Genomic DNA, 19,106 nt, shown 5'->3' with positions numbered 1-19,106 from the left:
AGCAACAAAGCAGGGAGCAAACTAGGAGCACTGGGGCAGCAGGAAATCCAGCAGCTAGCAGAGACCTTACTTGGAGCACAGGGGTAGCAGGAGATCCAGCAGCTAGCAGAGACCTTACTTTGAGCACAGGGGTAGCAGGAGATCCAGCAACAAAGCAGGGAGCAAACTAGGAGCACTGGGGCAGCAGGAAACCCAGCAGCTAGAAGAGACCTTACTTGGAGCACAGGGGTAGCAGGAGATCCAGCAACAAAGCAGGGAGCAAACTTGGCTGACAGCCGTGGACTGAGTGGAGACTGATGAGAACAGGACTTGACAGGCATGGTGTTGGTAGAGACTGAAGACGAGCCGGCAACGAGGAGCAAACAGAAGTCAGCTTATATAGAGAGGCTGGGAGGTGGAGTGAGTACTGACTGATTGGTGCCTAACAGGTATGACTGATTGCTGAGGGAGTGGAGGCTGAGCTGGGAGAAGCCAGGCCAAAACTGAACCATGACAAGTTTACGCTCATTCATTTTCTCCCATTTACCAGCACAGATATTTAGCTCTAAATAAGCCCAACAATTCTTCCCACAGGCTCAACTAACCGCCTTTACGTGAGAAATGGTTGCAGTGAATATGACAGTTTATTTAGGTTTACTAAACTAATCCATCCTGGTGGGAAATTATCTAGATTTACTGTGTTTATTTATAGATTCCATTTGATCAACCTGTTTTCCACTGACATGTTTCTCTTCGTACAGTTTTCTTTTTTTAACTCTTGCTATAAATGGATCCACTGAAGGGTTTATTTTAAGAACAGAATCAGATCGCTCTCCAGTGGAAAATCCCAGCTGCCATTCCTATAGTTAACCCACTGTAGGAGTGAATGTGTCCCAGAAATGTAGCCAAACCACAATGTAGAAGCATAAAGTCAGTGCATTTATGTGTAAGGGTGGGCGATATGATCATGATGTCGGGGTGTTAATTGCGATAACGAATCTTGACGATGGACTACTTCTTTCAGCCTTTTTCAGATAACCTTATGTCTGGGACATCATGTCAGAGCAATCATAGCCTCACTAAAACTAATACAGCTCTAAGAAAAGCATTTTTGAAAAGGGCTTCTTCGTGGCGGCAGTTTCAGAAATAAGTGTCATTTGATTTTGCTCGCTGAACTGCACACCGTAACTGCATTTTGTCTTATTTCCGACTCTATTGATGCTCTCGTGGGGTTAAAAAAATAAAAACAATCCTGACAGTACAGTCAGCTTTCGGTGGTTTCAAACATCAATAATTGGAACTTTTTGATTGTCGTCAACATAAATCCAAAATCTGATCGTGCTAAGAGGTTTTTCACGAGGACTATGAACAATGCGATAAATCAAGTCAGCAGAAAGGAACAACCTAACACATTTCTTCAAAGTGAATAACAAAACTCTCTTCTTAATTGACTGCTAACAAAGTTAATTTCACAAATCTTGTATCATTGCTTGCGATGTCTGTCGTTCTCTATAGCAGTTGGGCTTCTCAGCGCCTAATTACGTATTTAGATGGACCTTTTTTCATTGATTTAAATGTCTTGAGTGGAAACTGACAAGATCACGAATCTGGACTATCTGATCTGAACCGCCTTTAACAGTTTAAAGGATGAGAAATTAGCTTCAGACGCTTTCATTGAACTACTGCGATTGTGCAGCATCCCCCTTATTACAAGCAGACAGAAATTAAAAGCATTATTAAACAAAGAATGAAAGAAAGGTGGCAAAAACAATGGGAAGAAGAAAGGAGAGGAAGATGGCTGTATAGGATTCAACGGAAAGTGGGAGAAATGAGGATAACAGAAGGAAACAGAAGAGAGGAAACAGTTATTTCAATACTTAGATTCGGACACACAGAATTAAATAAAACAATTATTCAAAATAGGTAAACATATATCTGGCAAATGTGAATATTGTGGACAAGATGAAACAGTAGAACATGTAGTGATGTATTGTAAGAAATATGAAGAAGAAAGAAGGAATTTGGTTAGAGATCTTTATAAGGAGAAAGTTAAATTTGATATAATATATATTCTGCAGAAAAAGTCAAAAAATAAATGTTATCAATATTCATTTAAAAATTTAATAATAACAGGATTAATTAGTAGGATTTAGTATTTATAAATTAATATTATAGATATAGACATATAGATATATAAATATAAGCATCTTTGGAAATATGGCCATTTTGACACACACTCCTCACCAGTTGGTGGCGGTAATGCACACCGGAAAGCTGTTCGCCAACCGCCAATAAACTCAAGAAGAAGAAGTAAAAGAGGGCATTATGGTTATATTCAAATATATACAGATGCATCTAAAAATGTGAATGATAGGTTAGGCATAGCATTTTATGTTCCAGATTTCAATATCAAAGTAAAGAGGAGAATAAATAATGAATTATCAGTATATACAGGAGAATTATTAGCAATATTATTAGCATTACAATGGATAGAGGAAGTAAGACCACTAAGATCAATAATATGTTCAGATTCAAGTTCAGCTTTACTTAGTATACAAAATCATTTTTCAGATAGTAGATTAGATATATTAATTGAAATACAGCAAATTCTATATCAAATTCAAATGATGGGTATTAGTGTTATATTTATTTGGGTACCAGCACATATAGGGATTAATGGAAATGAAATCGCAGATAAGATTGCTAAGGAAGCATCAAAAAATAGAACTATTGATATGATGATTAATTTAAGTAAGACAGAAATTAAAAGTATCATTAAACAAAGAATGAAGGAAAGGTGGCAAAAACAATGGGAAGAAGAAAGGAGAGGAAGATGGCTGTATAGGATTCAACGGAAAGTCGGAGAAATGAGGATAGCAGAAGGAAACAGTTATTTCAAGACTTAGATTTGGACATACAGGAATAAATAAAACACTATTCAAAATAGGGAAGCATATGTCGGGGAAATGTGAATATTGTGAACAAGATGAAACAGTAGAACATGTAGTGATGTATTGTAAGAAATATGAAGAGGAAAGAAGGATTTTGGTTAGAGATCTTAATAAGGAGAAAATTAAATTTGATATAATAGATATTCTGCAGAAAAATTCAAAAAATAAATGTTATCAATACTTATTTAAATATTTAATAATAACAGGAATAATTAGGAGGATTTAGTATTTGTAAATTTAGTATTATAGATATAGATACATAAATATAAGTATCTTTGGGAGTATGGCCATTTTGACCCACACTCCTCACCAGTTGGTGGCGGTAATGCACACCGGAAAGTTGTTTGCCAACCGCCAATAAAATCAAGAAGAAGAAGTAGAAGAGGGCATGGTGTAGCAAGATGGCGTCCAGTGACTTAAGTTTTCGGGCAAATCAGCAATCCAGTAAATGAATAGAGATCAGTGCCGAAAACGCACAAACGCCCGATGGCGCCCGCGCGTAAAAGGCCGGCTCAGCCAGAGTCGGAGCCGGAGCGGAGCAGCAAGAAGAGGAAACTGCGAGGTCTACAGAACAGTCGGGAGGAAGGTAAGGTGTTTTCCCGCGGTTCGTCGCTCCTTTCCTGAAAGTAACACTCACTTTAGGCTCTAATCAGAACTTGATAGGCCTGATGCATTTGACTGAAACAGTCATCTTTAGTTTTCCTGCCTAGAAGAAAGCTGGTCGGCCAGCCTAGTCGTATCTTAGAGTCAACAGCTATAATAAGTTTTTTGTTTTATGGGCTGCAGGGGTCAGGATGAATAAGAAGCTGCTGGTGGACGTGGACTGCGGCGTGGATGACGCCCAGGCCATCATGCTGGCGCTGGCCGCCCCCGGAGTGGAGCTCCTGGGCATCACCTGCGTGCACGGCAACACCACGGTGGAGAACGTGTGCAGGAACGTGCTGCGGGTTCTGCAGGTCTGCAATAAGCTGGAGGTGTGTGCAGAACTGCTCCTACTGAGATGTCTTTATTCTGGTTTTATGTGGCTGGTCAAGAGAGAAAGCAAAATGTTCTGGTTTGTTTAAGTAAAGTAAGCGCCGGTAGAGATTTAGATATTTTTATATTCTACGAAATGTTTTTGTAAGAATGAAATATTTTAATAACCTTAAAAGCTGTTTTTACTGTAAGGAGTTAAGGCTGGCAATGTTAAACACTTTTTTTAAAGATCAGATATTCATCAGAGGAGCCTACACCAGCATGATAATAATAATAATAATAATAATAATAATACATTGTATTTGTAATGCACTTTACATTTAACAAAAATCCCAAAGTGCTGCAGGTAAAATCATCATAGAGAGGTAAAAGCAAAAAAAAAAATTTAACAACCAAACATCATTGTAAAATTCATATCAGAGGCGCAATTGTAAGAAATTAAAAGTCGTAAGTTCTGCCAAAAAGAAATGTTTTTAATCCTTTTTTAAAAGGATTTTAGCTCCTCAGTGTGGCAACAAGTATTTTTCTTTGACTTGTTGGGAAAACAAGCTTTGATGTTTGCTTCTGAAAATTCAGATCAGCATCTAAAAGGTTACATGTCTGGAATGTCCTTCAACGCGTTTTTACTTATTGCGCTGCGTGACAATAATTTAGCAGTCATGTGAAAAGTCACCCGGTTTTAATTTCTCTGCCTAGAGACTACTTCCTCAAGTCACACGATTTTAGAGAAAGAAGTGGACAACAAGTTCCCCAGATTTTCCAGGACATACCCGAGTTGTGTTAATTCAATGCATGTATTGCACAACTTCCTTCTTGAGTAAATAAAGTAAAAAAAAAAAAAAAAAAAAGAAGTTGAAACCTAAACTGAGAGGTATTAAAGTGAGTTAAAGTTTGAGTATGATCAATTCTGAGATGCTGCAACCACAAGGTTCAATGCATTTCATTGGGATGTTGTGTGATAGACCAACACAAATTGGTGCACAATGAGAACGTGAAAAGAAAATTATACATTAGTTCTATTTTCAGGAATGGAAATACGAAAAGGACGGCCTGCGTTTTTGTTTAGCCTCGATGGTTCTGACACCCGTTGTCTTTAGAAGTCAGCTAAGTTGTTAATAAGGCCTACCTGTTGCGTAACTTAATCACAGGATAAGTCTAGGATAAATCTAGGATAAATCCAGGGGAAACTTAAACATACAAGCAGAGCTCCAGTGGAATCTGTGTTTCATATGTTTCATAGACCCAGTTATCGTCTGAGCTTAAATCAAAGCAAAAGCTTTAGTTGGGTATAGAAAGCTGCTAGAGACATACGGCACAAACACTAGCAGCTGTGAAGTGAAGGACGGCTCAAAACCATATAACTCTGCTTCCAGTTCACAACACTGTATTCTGGCTCATCACCCCAGATCCAATCAGATACGTGGAAGTTTGATTAAATGTTAGGTGGGTGAAAGCTAGCTGTATGCTGTCTGGGAAATCGGCTGTTCTGTCTTTACTTAGTCGCACAAGCTGAATGTTTTCAGAAGCGGACTGGAGAGAAAATTTGTGGAAAAAGGCCAAACCTGTGGAAAAACCGTCAGGACTTCGGTCTGTGTCTACTAATTGCAATGTGACGCTCTGCTATTCTAAGTCTAAGAACATTTCTGAACCAGTTCCTTTAAGCTGGTGAAGATTCTCAGCCATCCAGGTCATTCCAAAAAAAAAGGTAAAAAACAAAGCAACTGGACTTGTTTTCCGTAGTTGAAGACGTTTCCCTTTCTCTCCCGGAAGCTTCAAAAAGTCTGGAGTGATGTGGAGTACCAAGCTTTATACTACTGCCAAAACAAAGGCCCTGCAATGGCTTAGATAACATGCAGATTCAGTCAAAACCTTAGTAATTACCAGTTGCTTTGTTTTTTACTTTTTTTGGCAGTTCCTTTAAGCATAGATTAGCATACTGTCATTATGGAAGCAGGTACAGTGTAGAAATAAGAAAAATGCTGGCGTGGCATCAGAGCAGGATGAAGGCTTGTCGTGCGTTAGATTGGCACCAGCAAACCAATCACCAGCGCTCTTGTTTCCGTCGGCCAGATTCCGGTGTTTAAAGGCGCCGGTGTGCCTATCCTCGGGACCGTCATCAGCGCGGGGAGCTTCCACGGTCAGGACGGTCTCGGAGACGCCCCCGACCCACGCAGTCCCGGCCTGGACCTGGTTCAGAAGGAGCACGCCGTGTCGGCCATAATCAGGATGGTCAATGAGAATCCTGGACAGGTGAATGACTGAGGAGAGCTGGGTGTGAGCTGTCGCGCTGTCCTCGCTGCGTGTCCTGAGTCTGTGCGTGTCTCCCAGGTGTCTCTGGTGGCCACGGCGCCCCTCACCAACCTGGCTCTGGCTGTGAGGATGGATCCGTCTCTGCCGCGTAAACTCAAAGGACTCTACATCATGGGAGGGAACACGGAGTGTGAGTGAAACACCGAGCGCTTCTAGTTTCTAAGGAGGAGCGGAGGGACGCGGTAATGTGAAACCCCCATACATAAAGTAAAACCAATCCCACTGAACTGCTGTTCCACAAGAAAAGTATTTGGCCTCTTACAGATTTCTTCACTGGGCAATTTAGAGGTGCTTATCATGCTTCCTTTTTCAACATATATGTTAGATTTATGGGCTTCATTACCTTTTTCTGCACGAAATCATTCTCAGATGATGAGATTTCACCTCCTTAGCTTCTTTCAGAATGAGCTGTTTTTAGGGCTCTGTCCCTTTAAACACATAAACTGCAGGTGGCCACGCTCCCCTACCTCAACGTTTGCACTCCCACTCTCTACACGTGAACATGGCTGCAGACAGACGCACAATGTTACAGCCGTACATGTTTAACCCTGAGTCAGACCCAGGAGCAGGAGAGGTGGAGCCTCCTGCACAGCCAGCAAGGATGCATTAAGACGTCTCTGGATGGATATGGGGCTATCAGTAGCGTATGGTTAGCGTTAGCTTGTGCTAAATGACAAATCATGGTCATGCCAAACAGCCATTGTGCTGCACATATAGCGTTAAAACCAGCTGCTGGGTGCGGGGCTGTGGCCACGCCAGACGTGACGTCAGCATCTGATGATGAAACTGCTCTTTTCCAGACCCAAGCAAAATCTTTCCCTATTGCCTAAAACAACTGGATTTTTTTATTCCAGACTGTTTCTAGAAGCAGTAGAGCCTCAATTTAAAGCACAAAAAATGTGCAAAAAAAAAAGTTAATTTTGCATATTGGTCACCTTTTAATAAACATGATTTTTGACCATTTAGTGTCTCAGAAAATAAACTTTGCCCATTAAAATCTCTACAAGGTTCCCTGAAGGTGCTAAAAGCTGAAGGCCACAGTTCTTTTAATTAATTATTTACATCAATGTTGGCAAATTTGTTCCATGTGTTTGAATGCAAACACTATAAAACAGTGTGATATTCAACACGGGTGGCATAAAAAAAAAGAAACGTGACCTGCAGAGGAGTATAAACCTGGGAGAGAAATGCTGGTGAGAAATGTTTAGCGTCCTTCCAACAGGGGGTGTCATCTTTAGGTCAGGGTCCATCCTGATTTCTCCAGTGGAAACACAGGGGGTAAAAAACCACCCTGGTTCCTTCAGTCGCTGCAGGGAAAATGTCCATTTTAAGTACTGCAGGTCTGATTACGTGGCTGTGAGGGACTAGACGGTGAAGGAAGTGTGAAACACATTGTTGTAAGCTGTCTTTATTAAGGGTCGGACCCCAAGAAGAACAGTGGCAGCATTTATTGATCCTATCAATAACAAAAAAAATACACAATAATAAAAACAATCACCTGCCTTGTCTGATCTTAAACAAGCATTTTATGCTTGAAAGCACAGTCAGGGCCATATATTCTCCAGAATAAAGTGAAAATGTTCTCAGTTGTTGCTGCCCAGGGTGGCGCCACCAGCTGTTACGCCCTAAAAGATCAGACATCTGATGTTTGTTTTTTTTTACTGCAGAAACAAGTTGAACAAAGTGACCCAGAAGGCAGGATTTAAGCTGGGATCACCCAGGCCAGTGTGATCCTGGTCTAGCAGGACTTTTCTAACGTGGTTTCTGTTTCCTCTGATTTCCAGCTCGAGGGAACATCACAGCGTCCGCCGAGTATAACTTTGCTGCCGACCCAGAGGCGGCGTACATCGTGCTGAACGATTACCTGTGTCAAACTTACCTGGCCTGCTGGGAGTTTACCTGCTACAACCAGCTCCCGTGGGTAAGGCTCCATTTACACCTGTGTAAACGCAGGGAAACAAGATAACAAATGGCTCCTTTTTAGTGTGTTTATTTTTAGAGCGTGAGTTATAAGGCGAGCTGCTGCGTTCCTGATAAATGACACAGGCTTATTATTCTGCGTTCCTTCCACTCTCCGACTTATTTAGTTAAAGGAGAAGTCCGGTCAAAATCAGAATTCAAACTGCTGAAAGTACTTTAAATATAAAATTATTACATACTGTTCAATAAATGATAAGAGTAACTTTCATTTGAATGTCCTTTTATGGAGGCATCCATGTTGGTGAAGAACAGTACTGCCTCCTCCCAGTTTGTGACGTCAGGTCGCAGGATCGACTGTCGAGCAAGTCCCGATGCTCTATCCTGTCCCCTTGTAAATAAATATCCGTTTTCATGCCGAAATAGATTTAAACTTAAACAAAGATAGACATGGTATTAAGCATTTAAATTCAAAGTAATACTAATTTTACATTTTAGAGAGATAAAAAAGACAACAAATAAGCATTAAAGTACGGTTTATGGGTTGGGTTGTGCAATGTTATAAGATGAGTATAAAACTCATCTTACAACCAATCTCTGCTCAAAATGGTGATCTGCACCGCTGTGAGGTTCAAACACCTAAAACATTCATTAACAACACAAGAAGGAGAGACGACAATGAGATTGATTTTCAAATAATCTTGCAAGGAGATCGAACGGAGATGCTTAATACAGATGTCCAAATCCGATCTGAAGCAAATCCGTCGCCCCCTCTTTATTTATTAGGAAAGGGAATCCCTGGTTCCATTTTGAATCTAAGGGGTAGGGATAAGCAAAATAACTGTGACCTTCCAGATAAAACCAAGCAGTTCACACAGTGCAGCACTCCAGATGGCTGAATAGAGTTCATAAAAACACTTATCATAGTCACAACATATTTCTCTGCTTTCTGCAGGCCTTCTGCAAATATAAGAGAGATCTAAAACCTTAAAACTTCTTGGTAGTAAAGAGTAAATATATATGATAAATGCAATGAAAATAGTAAATAACTATGTAGACATAGTAATAATAATCCTATCATTCCCCCCTGTTATCATTTAATATACTCTTTTTCTCATCTCACTTCAATCGTTCATGATGTCTTCTTCCTTTTAAAAAGTAGCAGCTTATAAATACAGTCCTTTGGTTTAACCACGATCTTCCATACAGCTGAATAATATTTTCCACAACATTGAAGGTTCCCGTGTTGGAACCGGGCAGTGCTGTAACTTTTAGTACAGATCAACATGAATGCTAGCTTTTATTTACAATTTAGGGTTCATCTAATTAAGTAAGTCCTGTTTTAGGTCCCTATGCGCACATTATTTGAATTTTACATTAGACTAGATAAGAAAAAACTGTTCAGTAACCAAGGTCGAATCCGTCTACTCTTCCCCCACCCTGTAAAACCCCTTACTTGGTTCTCCATTTACCATTCCCATGGACAATCATCCATCACTTTCATACCTTACAAATCCAGGAGTACCACTGAGGGGCATCAGAGGGCAGGCTGGGTCTTTGTCATGAGAAAAATTCATCCTATCTAAAAGATGATTAAAAACTGATTTGACCCCAGGTGAAATCCCGCTCTCGGCCAATCTGAGCGAGAAGTCCCTCTATTGACACTAGGAGTTACCATTACCAGCTAAGATTAAAGGATCTTTAGAGCCAATCAGACCCTGGTTCTTCCTATATCAAAGCAAAAAAATTGCATAAACCGTAGGTCTTTGTGTGTCTGAAGCAAACAGTTTCCATTCTTTACCATAAAATCATATTGAACATAATGCGACATCACAGTGTAGATGTCTTAACACTCAAAAATCAAACAAGTAAGTCAGTAGAACAGAGCAGTTAAACAAACAGTAACACAATATGAGAAGAGTCCAAAACGTCAAGAACGCAAAGTTAAGGAAGCCTTCAGGCCTTTCAGGCACAAGGCATAAATTAATATAATCGCGCTTAGGGTCTCTTCAGGCAACTCCTCCCATTGAAGAATAAAGAATCAGAGTTCTCTGGCTTCTTCATCCCCAGTCCTCTTCTTGGTTCCTCCTCGCAGGCTGGACGATTGAGCTGGATGGTAATAAGTGTTCAGTTCTGGATGGGCACTGAGCATTTTATTTTGCATTTCTCTCTAATAAAACACTTTGTGAAGATGGTCTGCAGACACGAGAGCTTGTTTCTATTGGGGAACAGAAACAAGGTGTAATTAGTGTTCTTATCAAAAAAACCCATTCATGTGTCATTTATTAAAAAACATCCTCCAAGCACTTTCACATTCAAGATATTTCCGTGCACAATTATTTAGTTCCCAGAATTATGCAATGTAATTATTAGTCTAAAAGAGTAATCTTTAAGTTCAAATGTGTGTGCAGTAGTTTCCTAATAATTCTTAACAGAATGCTTTCAATGTTTGTCTTAACTTTCATTGTCTGACAGTTGAAGTTCTCTGCAACATAATTTCATCAACATATTCGTTTCATGTCATTTCCCATTTTATTTTAAAACCCCAACTGAGAAAAAGGAAGCCTTTTCCCTCTCTGTCTCTCTCTCTCTTTCTCTCTCTCTTTTTTTTTTTTTTTTTTTTTTTTTTTAAAGAAAGTGAGGTGCTGTTCTGCACAGAAAAGACAAAATATTTATACCATGCTGTTACCATTCAAGGATGCCAAGGTTCTACAAAACAAAGCAGTGAGCAGGAGAGCTTTTTGAAAACGTTCTAACATTGTTGAACAACTAAAGCTACTCAAGCAAATCACAATTAGTTCCCAATTTAATCCTAGAATAAAGTAAACCACACATGTGATTATTTGCCATTATTTAACTGAGGATTAAGGACTTTGATTAAGAAGTTATTGGATGAATGCGTCTCTGCGTTCCTATTTGTCTAGGCCTCGGTAATCTGATCTATCTATGTGTTCTGAGTGCCTGGTCAGGAAAGGTTAAGGTTCTCTGAAGCTTTCTGTTTTCAGCAACTCTGAAAACCCAGAACCCTTTACAGTCAGTGTTAGGTGTCAGATGACATGTGGGACAACGTCATCGTCTCCCTTGGTTCTAACCTGGTTCCACCAGCTGTGTCAAGTTTACAACAGGGCCAACCCACAGCAGCTCGTCCTGGGTGCCATGCCCCAGGGGTCTCCACACCCCGCTGTGTGGAACGTCTCTCATTGTAAGGATCTCACCTTACGTCCCGTTCAAGATGTTCTTTACACAACAGGAGTTCCAATGTGGGAAGTCTTTTGCTGCTTTAATGTTCCTCAGAGAAAACCTTCATTCATTCCCAGCAATCCTGACCAGATCCAAAATGTCTCCATAATTTAATCTAATTAAATTAATCTTACTTCTTTTCTGTATGTAAGAGGATAACCATTAAATTATCCTGATCTAAAAAACTTCAGGTTAACAACTAGCTAACCTCTGTTTTATGTGTTCTTCCCCTTAGGATGTTTTAACAACCAGTTAAAAGAACTATTGAGTTATTTGTTCTAGTCGAGAGATATTAAATCTCCATAAATACTGTAACCATTGTACACTGATGCTTTAATCCTAAATCTACCCATGTTAGTTAGTAGGATGTGTCATTATGCTAATTCTATTGCAACCTTATCCATTTTATCCAGTAACCTTTTGTTACTGTTTTATTGATGCCTGCCGGATTGGCAGAAATCTGCTTACTCTAAGATGTTCATTAAATTAAATTTCAATTTAAAAGTTCAGGTTACTCTGCTTATATAGTGAAAACCAATTAATTAATTTATTTATTCAACTGTTGATATAATACCCAATTAATTTATTAGGTTGGTCTATGATTCCATCAAGTTGCTTCTTTAAAAGTTTTCACCTTTACATAATGTTAATGTGTTTCGTAATGGGTGTTTTGTTTTAATTGTGAAGTGAAATGCATGAAGTCGTGTCTGCAGAACTCATCTGTGTTTGTTGTCGAAGGTTGTCCGATGCCTCAGTCATAGTCCTTCATTGTCCATTTTCAGTCCAATGTCTGAGTTAAGCCAAACATTCTCCTTCCCTTCAAGAGTCCATCCTCCAGTTCTCGCAACTGAAAAACAGAATCAATTCTGCCAGCATTTTTTGCCAAAGAAACACTCCATAGGTTGAAAAGAAATTACAGCAAAGCAGTCACAAACATATTAACCGCTGTGTTCCCTCTAACATGACAAACATAAAAGAAATAAAATAATTTAAAAAATAAATCAAACATTGCCTCTGACAAAATAAAACTCAAAACTGGATCAGGCTGAAGTCAACGACATCACCTTTTCTCTTTTGTCCCATGGATCAGCCCTCATGTCACTGCAGCACCGTTTTGGTATTCACTCGCATCTGAGAATGTCTAAAAAGGGACTAAATCTCTATGTTAGCACATTCCTATCATATTGACCAGGTTTCTTTGCAAAGAAAAAGAAGCAGAAAGACAGGACTGTTAATAGCATAATGCAACAAACATTTTTAAGACGCCACTTTTCTTTTGAAACGCTGTTCAAAACATCTCTAAAAGCAAAAAAAAAAATCAAAACAAAATAAATAACCAAAAAACAAAATTGTCTCCCAAGGAGCACAATTATGTATTTTCCAATATGACATAGCAGGGCCGGATTATCCATAAGGGTCAGTGGGCCAGTGCCCAGGGGCACCAACCATGGGGGGGTGGCACCACATGACACATGCTTTAAAAATATTTTTTTCATAAATTGTTATATTATTTACTTGAAATTGTTGAAAGACCATGCATTATTCATTTTGTGAACACTGATGTCACAATAATAAAAAATGATAAATAAATCAAGATTAGGCTACATGATCTATCACTCCCCCTCCCCAATCTGTCATAGTTGAGCTGGTCAACAAGTACGTTCAAATGTATCGTCTTTTTTTAACGCTACAGAAAATGAATCCAAAATGAACAGACATCAAAAGCTGTGCTTTTTGATTTCAACATTTTAAAATGAGATATTTGAATATTTCTCACTGCTCATATGCCTACATGTAGTTGTGTAAGTTAGTAAATAGTAAATTACATTACAGAAATCCCCTTGATAATGTCTGATGGGTGGGGGGCTTTGAGGTATAGTGCCCAGGGGCACCACATTGTCTTCATACGGGCCTGGACATAGGTTTTTGACTTATTACAACCTTTTGATATCCTTTCTGGTCCATTGACCATGTGTATTTGCTGTTAGTACTATCTTTATTTATACATAACTTCCCAAATCTCAATTGGTCAAGGGTTAAACCTTAAAGCAATGATTTTGTATTTTAGGTTTCTGAGCTCCTAGTGTTTCTCTATAAATGATAAGAGTTTTCCCCGTAAGCACATTGAGAAGGCTACCCAAAACAACCCAAGATTAGAATTAGAATTTAACCCTTCAGAAGCTGGCTTTATTTTATTTTTCCCTCTGCCATAGTTTTCGTGCTCCCAGGCCAGAACACACAGACCCAGCCTTGCCATAAACATTCAGATGTTTACATCATGGTCAGATTTGTTTATCATATCTATTGTCCTTCTCAGGTTATACTATCCCTCTGAGGTTCACCTCAGTTCAGCATAACTAATAACATCAGATGATTTTGTAACTGATGACGCGTGTAACGTTGCCTTCTGATAATTTGACACTTTTCAAAAATTCTCATTAGTTGCATTCAAATCCCAAGTAAAAAGAAATAAAATAAATGAATAGAGAACCCTTAGAAAAGCAACCATATGTAGTTCCATACAGATTTGATCAAAGCCAAAGCACAGATTTTTATTATTTTTTTTTACATCTATTTAAATCAAAGATCATGTATTTCTAAACTTCTTTCAAATGGACTGGTTTGTGATGAATCACTATTGTTATAAGCAATAAGATCTCAGTGAGTTTGTATTACTTTAGGGCTCAAACAAATGATGGGGTCACTGGTTAATTCTGTAGTGGAGTAAAACCAACAAGCTTTTATGTACAGCTCATTGCCTGTTACAATTTTCTAACAAAGCTGAAATATTTTCGTTTAAACCATGTTAATCTCTCCGTTTATCAATTGAATTCGGCCCGGATATTTAATGTGAAAAAAAAAAAAAAAAAAACTTTGTTTTTGAAGTCTCTTCTTCCTTCTTTAGTTTTATTTAACATAGTCCATGCTTAAAAATGTCATTTGGATTAGGGAGCTGCAGTTCTCCCAAAACAAATGAACATCTTTGAAACCACGATTTATAATTTAAACTGAATTAGTTCACCCAGACGAACGTTTAGTTAAATAGATACATACATACAGTTACATAGAAACGATGACATTCAGAAAAAACAAACAGACGAAGGCCTGTTTTTTCATTATCTTACACAGACAGATCTATGTTTTTCATATTTTTCAAAACATCTATGGCAACGCCGAAAGATGTTTTCAACACGTTAAGTTCCCGCTTAGTTTAAAAAGTGGAAAGCGTGCGCTGGCTGCGACCCCCGAATGTTTCGTCCACACACGGTTTTACGCTTCAGTCCCGCAAGGGTGCAACTCTTTGTCTTGCAGACACCTGGACGCTTATCCATTTTTGAAAGTTATACGTAGCTATTAGCAGTTCAGAAAACTTTTATCCACAACGGAAGTGTCTAGTCAGTCCCCCCATGTAAACGCTTCCCCGGTGCAACGCCCTTTTAGTTCCATTTCCGTTTCCTTTTTTTATTAATTTTATTCAATTTTCGCTTTTCTTTTTTCAACCAGATATAAGTCTGGTGTATTATCTCTAAACTATTAATTTTATTATTTCAATTAATCTTGTATTTTATCTTTTTTATTACTCAAAGTATTAAAGCTCATTTGGGAATCTTAATATGCAATTTTGCAATAAATGACACTAGTTAAAATTATGCTTGTACAAAAAAAATATATATTTTTCCTTTTTCTTTTTCAGTTGTCTCAAAGAAATGTTTAATCCCCTGCCAAATATCAACTATAATAACTTTTTACCACTATTCTGGCCAAATTCTCCCTTCACGAAGATCAACTCCACACAGTACTTTTCCACTGTAAATCTCTTCACTCAGACACTATTCTGAGCCACACATACGCACACACATATACGCAGATTTACACACACAGACCCACTCGCGCACACACACACTCTCAAGCGCTGTTGGTTCAAACATTCTCTCCTTTCATGCAATGATCCCATTAAACGACACATTACGTTGGACAAGATATAACAAAAACAAAACATATCAGACAGACAGCTTGTGCGAAAAGAGTCTTCTGCGACACTTGTTTTTCTTTTCTTTTTTCTACGGGACCTTTAAATACCTCCTTGTTTAACCGGTGTATTTTCAAAGACTCCCAAATTGTTTATGTGGGATTCCCTTTTAAATCTCTTCATTTATTAATAATACCTTCCTGGAATTTTAGATATTTTTTGTTTGTTAAATCACCCCTTAAACCTGCATTGTATTCTTTTACCCATGAAGCTAAAGGTTTTATTTTATCAGGGTCCTGCTGTTCAATGAATTTCCAGTCTTTACTCTGGAGCTGTTTCAACGTTTTCCTTTGTCCCTTTCCCATTTTTATAAATTTGATGCAGTCCTGTAACACATAGGGTGTTCTATAGGCTGGGAGTTTTACACCGTGGGGTAACAATAAAATACCTGTTGTGGTAATTCTCACTTCAACTCTTTCGAGTGGAGAATTCTTGCTAGACCTCCACAAAGGCTTGTTACTTACAATCCCACTGTTTTTAAATGAAAAGAAAATACCTAGTGGTATTTAATTTTCCAGTCATACACACAAACGCACAATGCAGACGTTAGTTTTGTAGGACTCTGCCGCCCTGCCTCGAATTACACGGCCTATTCTCAGGACGCCGTTATCCTATTTTGTTTTGTTTTTCTACACAGACTTTTTGGGCTCTGTTACCCCTTAGTGTACCTATCAGTGCCAAGGATGATAGGGTTTGTTATCACGGACTTTCTCGGACTCCGTTATCCCTTCTATGCGCAATAGTACTCTTATACCTTTAAATAAACTCCACTCACCACTGCTGTCAATCCTCCCTCGGACTTCCCGTCAACAGTCAGAAACCCAGATGCGAGATGGACTAGGCCCTTGGAAAAGGATCTGAATGCAGTGATCACTGACTTTTCACCCGGTTCACCTCACCCAGAGGAAATCCTCCTGTATGTTGGGATCCGGCTCGAAGGACCAATTAAATGTCAGGTTCAAACACCTAAAACATTCATTAACAACACAAGAAGGAGAGACAACAATGAGATTGATTTTCAAATAATCTTGCAAGGAGATTGAACGGAGATGCTTAATTTAGACTTAGACTTAAACTTTCTTTATTGTCATTCTGTATGCACAGTGTGCATACAGAACGAAATTTCGTTTTTACACAGCTCAGAAAGATTGCACTAACTCTACAGGATACCTTGCAGTGAATTACAGTACAGGATAAAAAGTGCAGTGATAAATCGCAGTCAGTTACAGGATAAGTTTCAATTGACTTCCGGATAAAGTGCAGCAGTGAACAGTTGAAATGTAAAACAAATGTAAACAAATGTGCAGCAAGGTGCAGCAGTGATTTACCAGTTGACAGTTGTGCAGCAAGGTGCAGCAGTGATTTAAAATTAGACAGTTGCATTGTAAACAGTTTTGCAGTACGTTTCCGGATAAGGTGCAGCAGCGATTTTGCAGGATACGATACAGATGTCCAAATCCGATCTGAAGCAAATCCGTCGCCCCCTCTTTATTTATTAAGAAAGGGAATCCCTGGTTCCATTTTGAATCTAAGGGGTAGGGATAAGCAAAATAACTGTGACCTTCCAGATAAAACCAAGCAGTTCACACAGTGCAGCACTCCAGATGGCTGAATAGAGTTCATAAAAACACTTATCATAGTCACAACATATTTCTCTGCTTTCTGCAGGCCTTCTGCAAATATAAGAGAGATCTAAAACCTTAAAACTTCTTAGTAGTAAAGAGTAAATATATATGATAAATGCAATGAAAATAGTAAACATAAAATATGTAGACAGTAATAATAATTCTATCAACCGCCTAATCTACTTTCAGCAGCTATCATCAGTTATTGGAACCATAAACTGCAGAAAATACGGGCAGAGCGGCTCTTTTTGAGTTTACTCTCTGCTGCTGTCAGGATGAACTGCAGCGCGTTATGAGGCGGAGGGATATTTCAGCGTCACTTAGTTTAGAGCCAAAACAATCCACTTCACTTTAAGAAACAAGCCCAAAAAAAACTGCAACCCGCAACTCATGAAATTTACAAGCGACTTTACAAAATATAAGACCAAAGTCGCATAAAATAAGTGGGCTTCACAACAGTGAGCATTTTTTCCAAGTGTGTGGTATCCCTCCGCCGCTCTGATTGGGTAAACAAATGTTACGGCAAATTCTACATTATAAAAAAGAGAAAAACCTACCGAAAAGTCTCGCTCTCATGTCATCTTGAAGACATTCTTCTTTAAAATGTTGGCTACAGACGACGTGTTTTCTCTCTGGCCAGAAGTTCGATCCCTCTTTAAGTAGGCAATCCAACAAAACAGCCCGTGGTTGCATGATGAATCGGAAAGGTGAAATAAATGTGTTTTTTTTTTCACTTTTACTCGATGTATTGGAACATCCAGCTGCCATGCACGTGAGCATTGTTGCTTCAACAATAGCTCTCGCGAATTTCAACGGTGAAGTCCTCTGGAAATTCGAAGTAATTGTTGATCGCTGCTGTGTACAACAGCTCCTATTGAATTAGCTTGTAGAGCGCAGTGCCTTACCGCAACATTACGTCACAGGATGTGATGTCAGGCGGCCATTTTTGCCCAAATATGGGCAATAATGGCCGCCCCCATACACAGTGATCGAGATGACAATTTATGCTTTTATTTTCTTATTGATTGACGCTAAATTCATTAAATCACCACGAACATATTAGTTTCAGGTGTAGCTAATGATCCACTGATTTTTCCTTGTTGACCGGACTTCTCCTTTTAAAATTTGCTTTTTTAATATTCCAAGCTTCAAAACTCAAAGGATCAAACTTTATAAGGATGGCTTCTGTGTCACGTTGATTTATTCACAGCCGGTAAACGCTGCAGTTTTCACCTGTTTTCGTGTCTCCAGAGGTTCTGTGACGCCTGGTTGGATCAGGACAGCGACAAAGCTCGCTTCATGGCAAAGATCTTCCGCCACAGCATGGAGGAGGCCAAGAAGACCGACTGTCTGGGCCCAGACGGTTTCATTTCCTGCGACTCGTACGCCATGGCGGCCGCTGTGGACGACTCCTTCGTCACAGAGCGCGACCATTATCCAGTTACTGTTGAGCTGACGGGGACTCACACCAGAGGAATGATGGTCGTGGACACTTTGGGCGTACTGAAGAAGACACACAAGGCGTTTATTATGAAGAAGGTGGACATGGAGATGTTCGAAAACATGATGAAGGCAGCTTTGAAATAACGACGGCTGGAAACGGTGCTGGTCAGACGGACATCCCTGTTAGGGTGTCAGATCTCAGCCAGCATGCTGGGGAAATCGGGTAACATCATTCAGTGGGCGATCCGCCGCACAAACAAACACGAATGCGGATTTCTTTCACGTGACGTTTACTTTTAGAAGAGTTATTATTCGGAGAGTAGCACGGTATTCTGTCACTATAGGTCTGAGTATGAAGCTTAGTGGAGGTGAAACGGTAGAAGTACCGGTAGGAGTGATGAAGGGCTTCAGAAAGCTGGGCGTCCGCATAGAGACAAAGATTTTGTCGGTACGGTGGTGTGACATCCAGCTGCTAGCAGCGGTCAGCAGCTCTACGCACGCGTGTTAGGCAGCATCGCCAAGGTAATGGTGTGAAAACACGCTCGGGTTCACATTCTTGTGATGCGACTGAGAGGGGAGATATTTACGACACAGGGGGGTAACGTTTGTTGATGTAAAAAAAAAATAAAAAATCAA

The 19,106-nt window shown here is 39.4% G+C and overlaps 1 protein-coding gene across 1 annotated transcript; it reads left to right on the top strand.

Moving 5' to 3' along the window:
• Positions 1 to 3,290: 3,290 nt before the first annotated feature.
• LOC110368642 (inosine-uridine preferring nucleoside hydrolase) lies at positions 3,291 to 19,063 on the top strand. The gene is made up of 6 exons (XM_036139131.1): positions 3,291 to 3,516; positions 3,717 to 3,904; positions 5,976 to 6,155; positions 6,234 to 6,345; positions 8,000 to 8,136; positions 18,279 to 19,063. Exons 1-6 carry the CDS (start codon positions 3,417 to 3,419, stop codon positions 18,612 to 18,614), a joined length of 1,053 nt encoding a protein of 350 aa, XP_035995024.1. The 5' UTR covers positions 3,291 to 3,416; the 3' UTR covers positions 18,615 to 19,063.
• Positions 19,064 to 19,106: the final 43 nt, after the last annotated feature.

Source organism: Fundulus heteroclitus, chromosome 7 (assembly GCF_011125445.2).
Source record: "Fundulus heteroclitus isolate FHET01 chromosome 7, MU-UCD_Fhet_4.1, whole genome shotgun sequence".
Classification (NCBI taxonomy): domain Eukaryota; kingdom Metazoa; phylum Chordata; class Actinopteri; order Cyprinodontiformes; family Fundulidae; genus Fundulus; species Fundulus heteroclitus.
The sequence above is the reverse complement of the archived record's forward strand: the minus strand, read 5'-3'. Positions and strand labels throughout refer to the sequence as shown.

Bases quoted from the DNA above. Each gene is read 5' to 3' on its own strand.
- LOC110368642 (XM_036139131.1), top strand. From the start codon at position 3,417: ATGGCGCCCGCGCGTAAAAGGCCGGCTCAGCCAGAGTCGGAGCCGGAG. The intron at 6,346-7,999 runs GTGAGTGAAACA...TCTGATTTCCAG, and splicing joins CATGGGAGGGAACACGGAGT to CTCGAGGGAACATCACAGCG. The intron at 8,137-18,278 runs GTAAGGCTCCAT...TCGTGTCTCCAG, and splicing joins GCTACAACCAGCTCCCGTGG to AGGTTCTGTGACGCCTGGTT.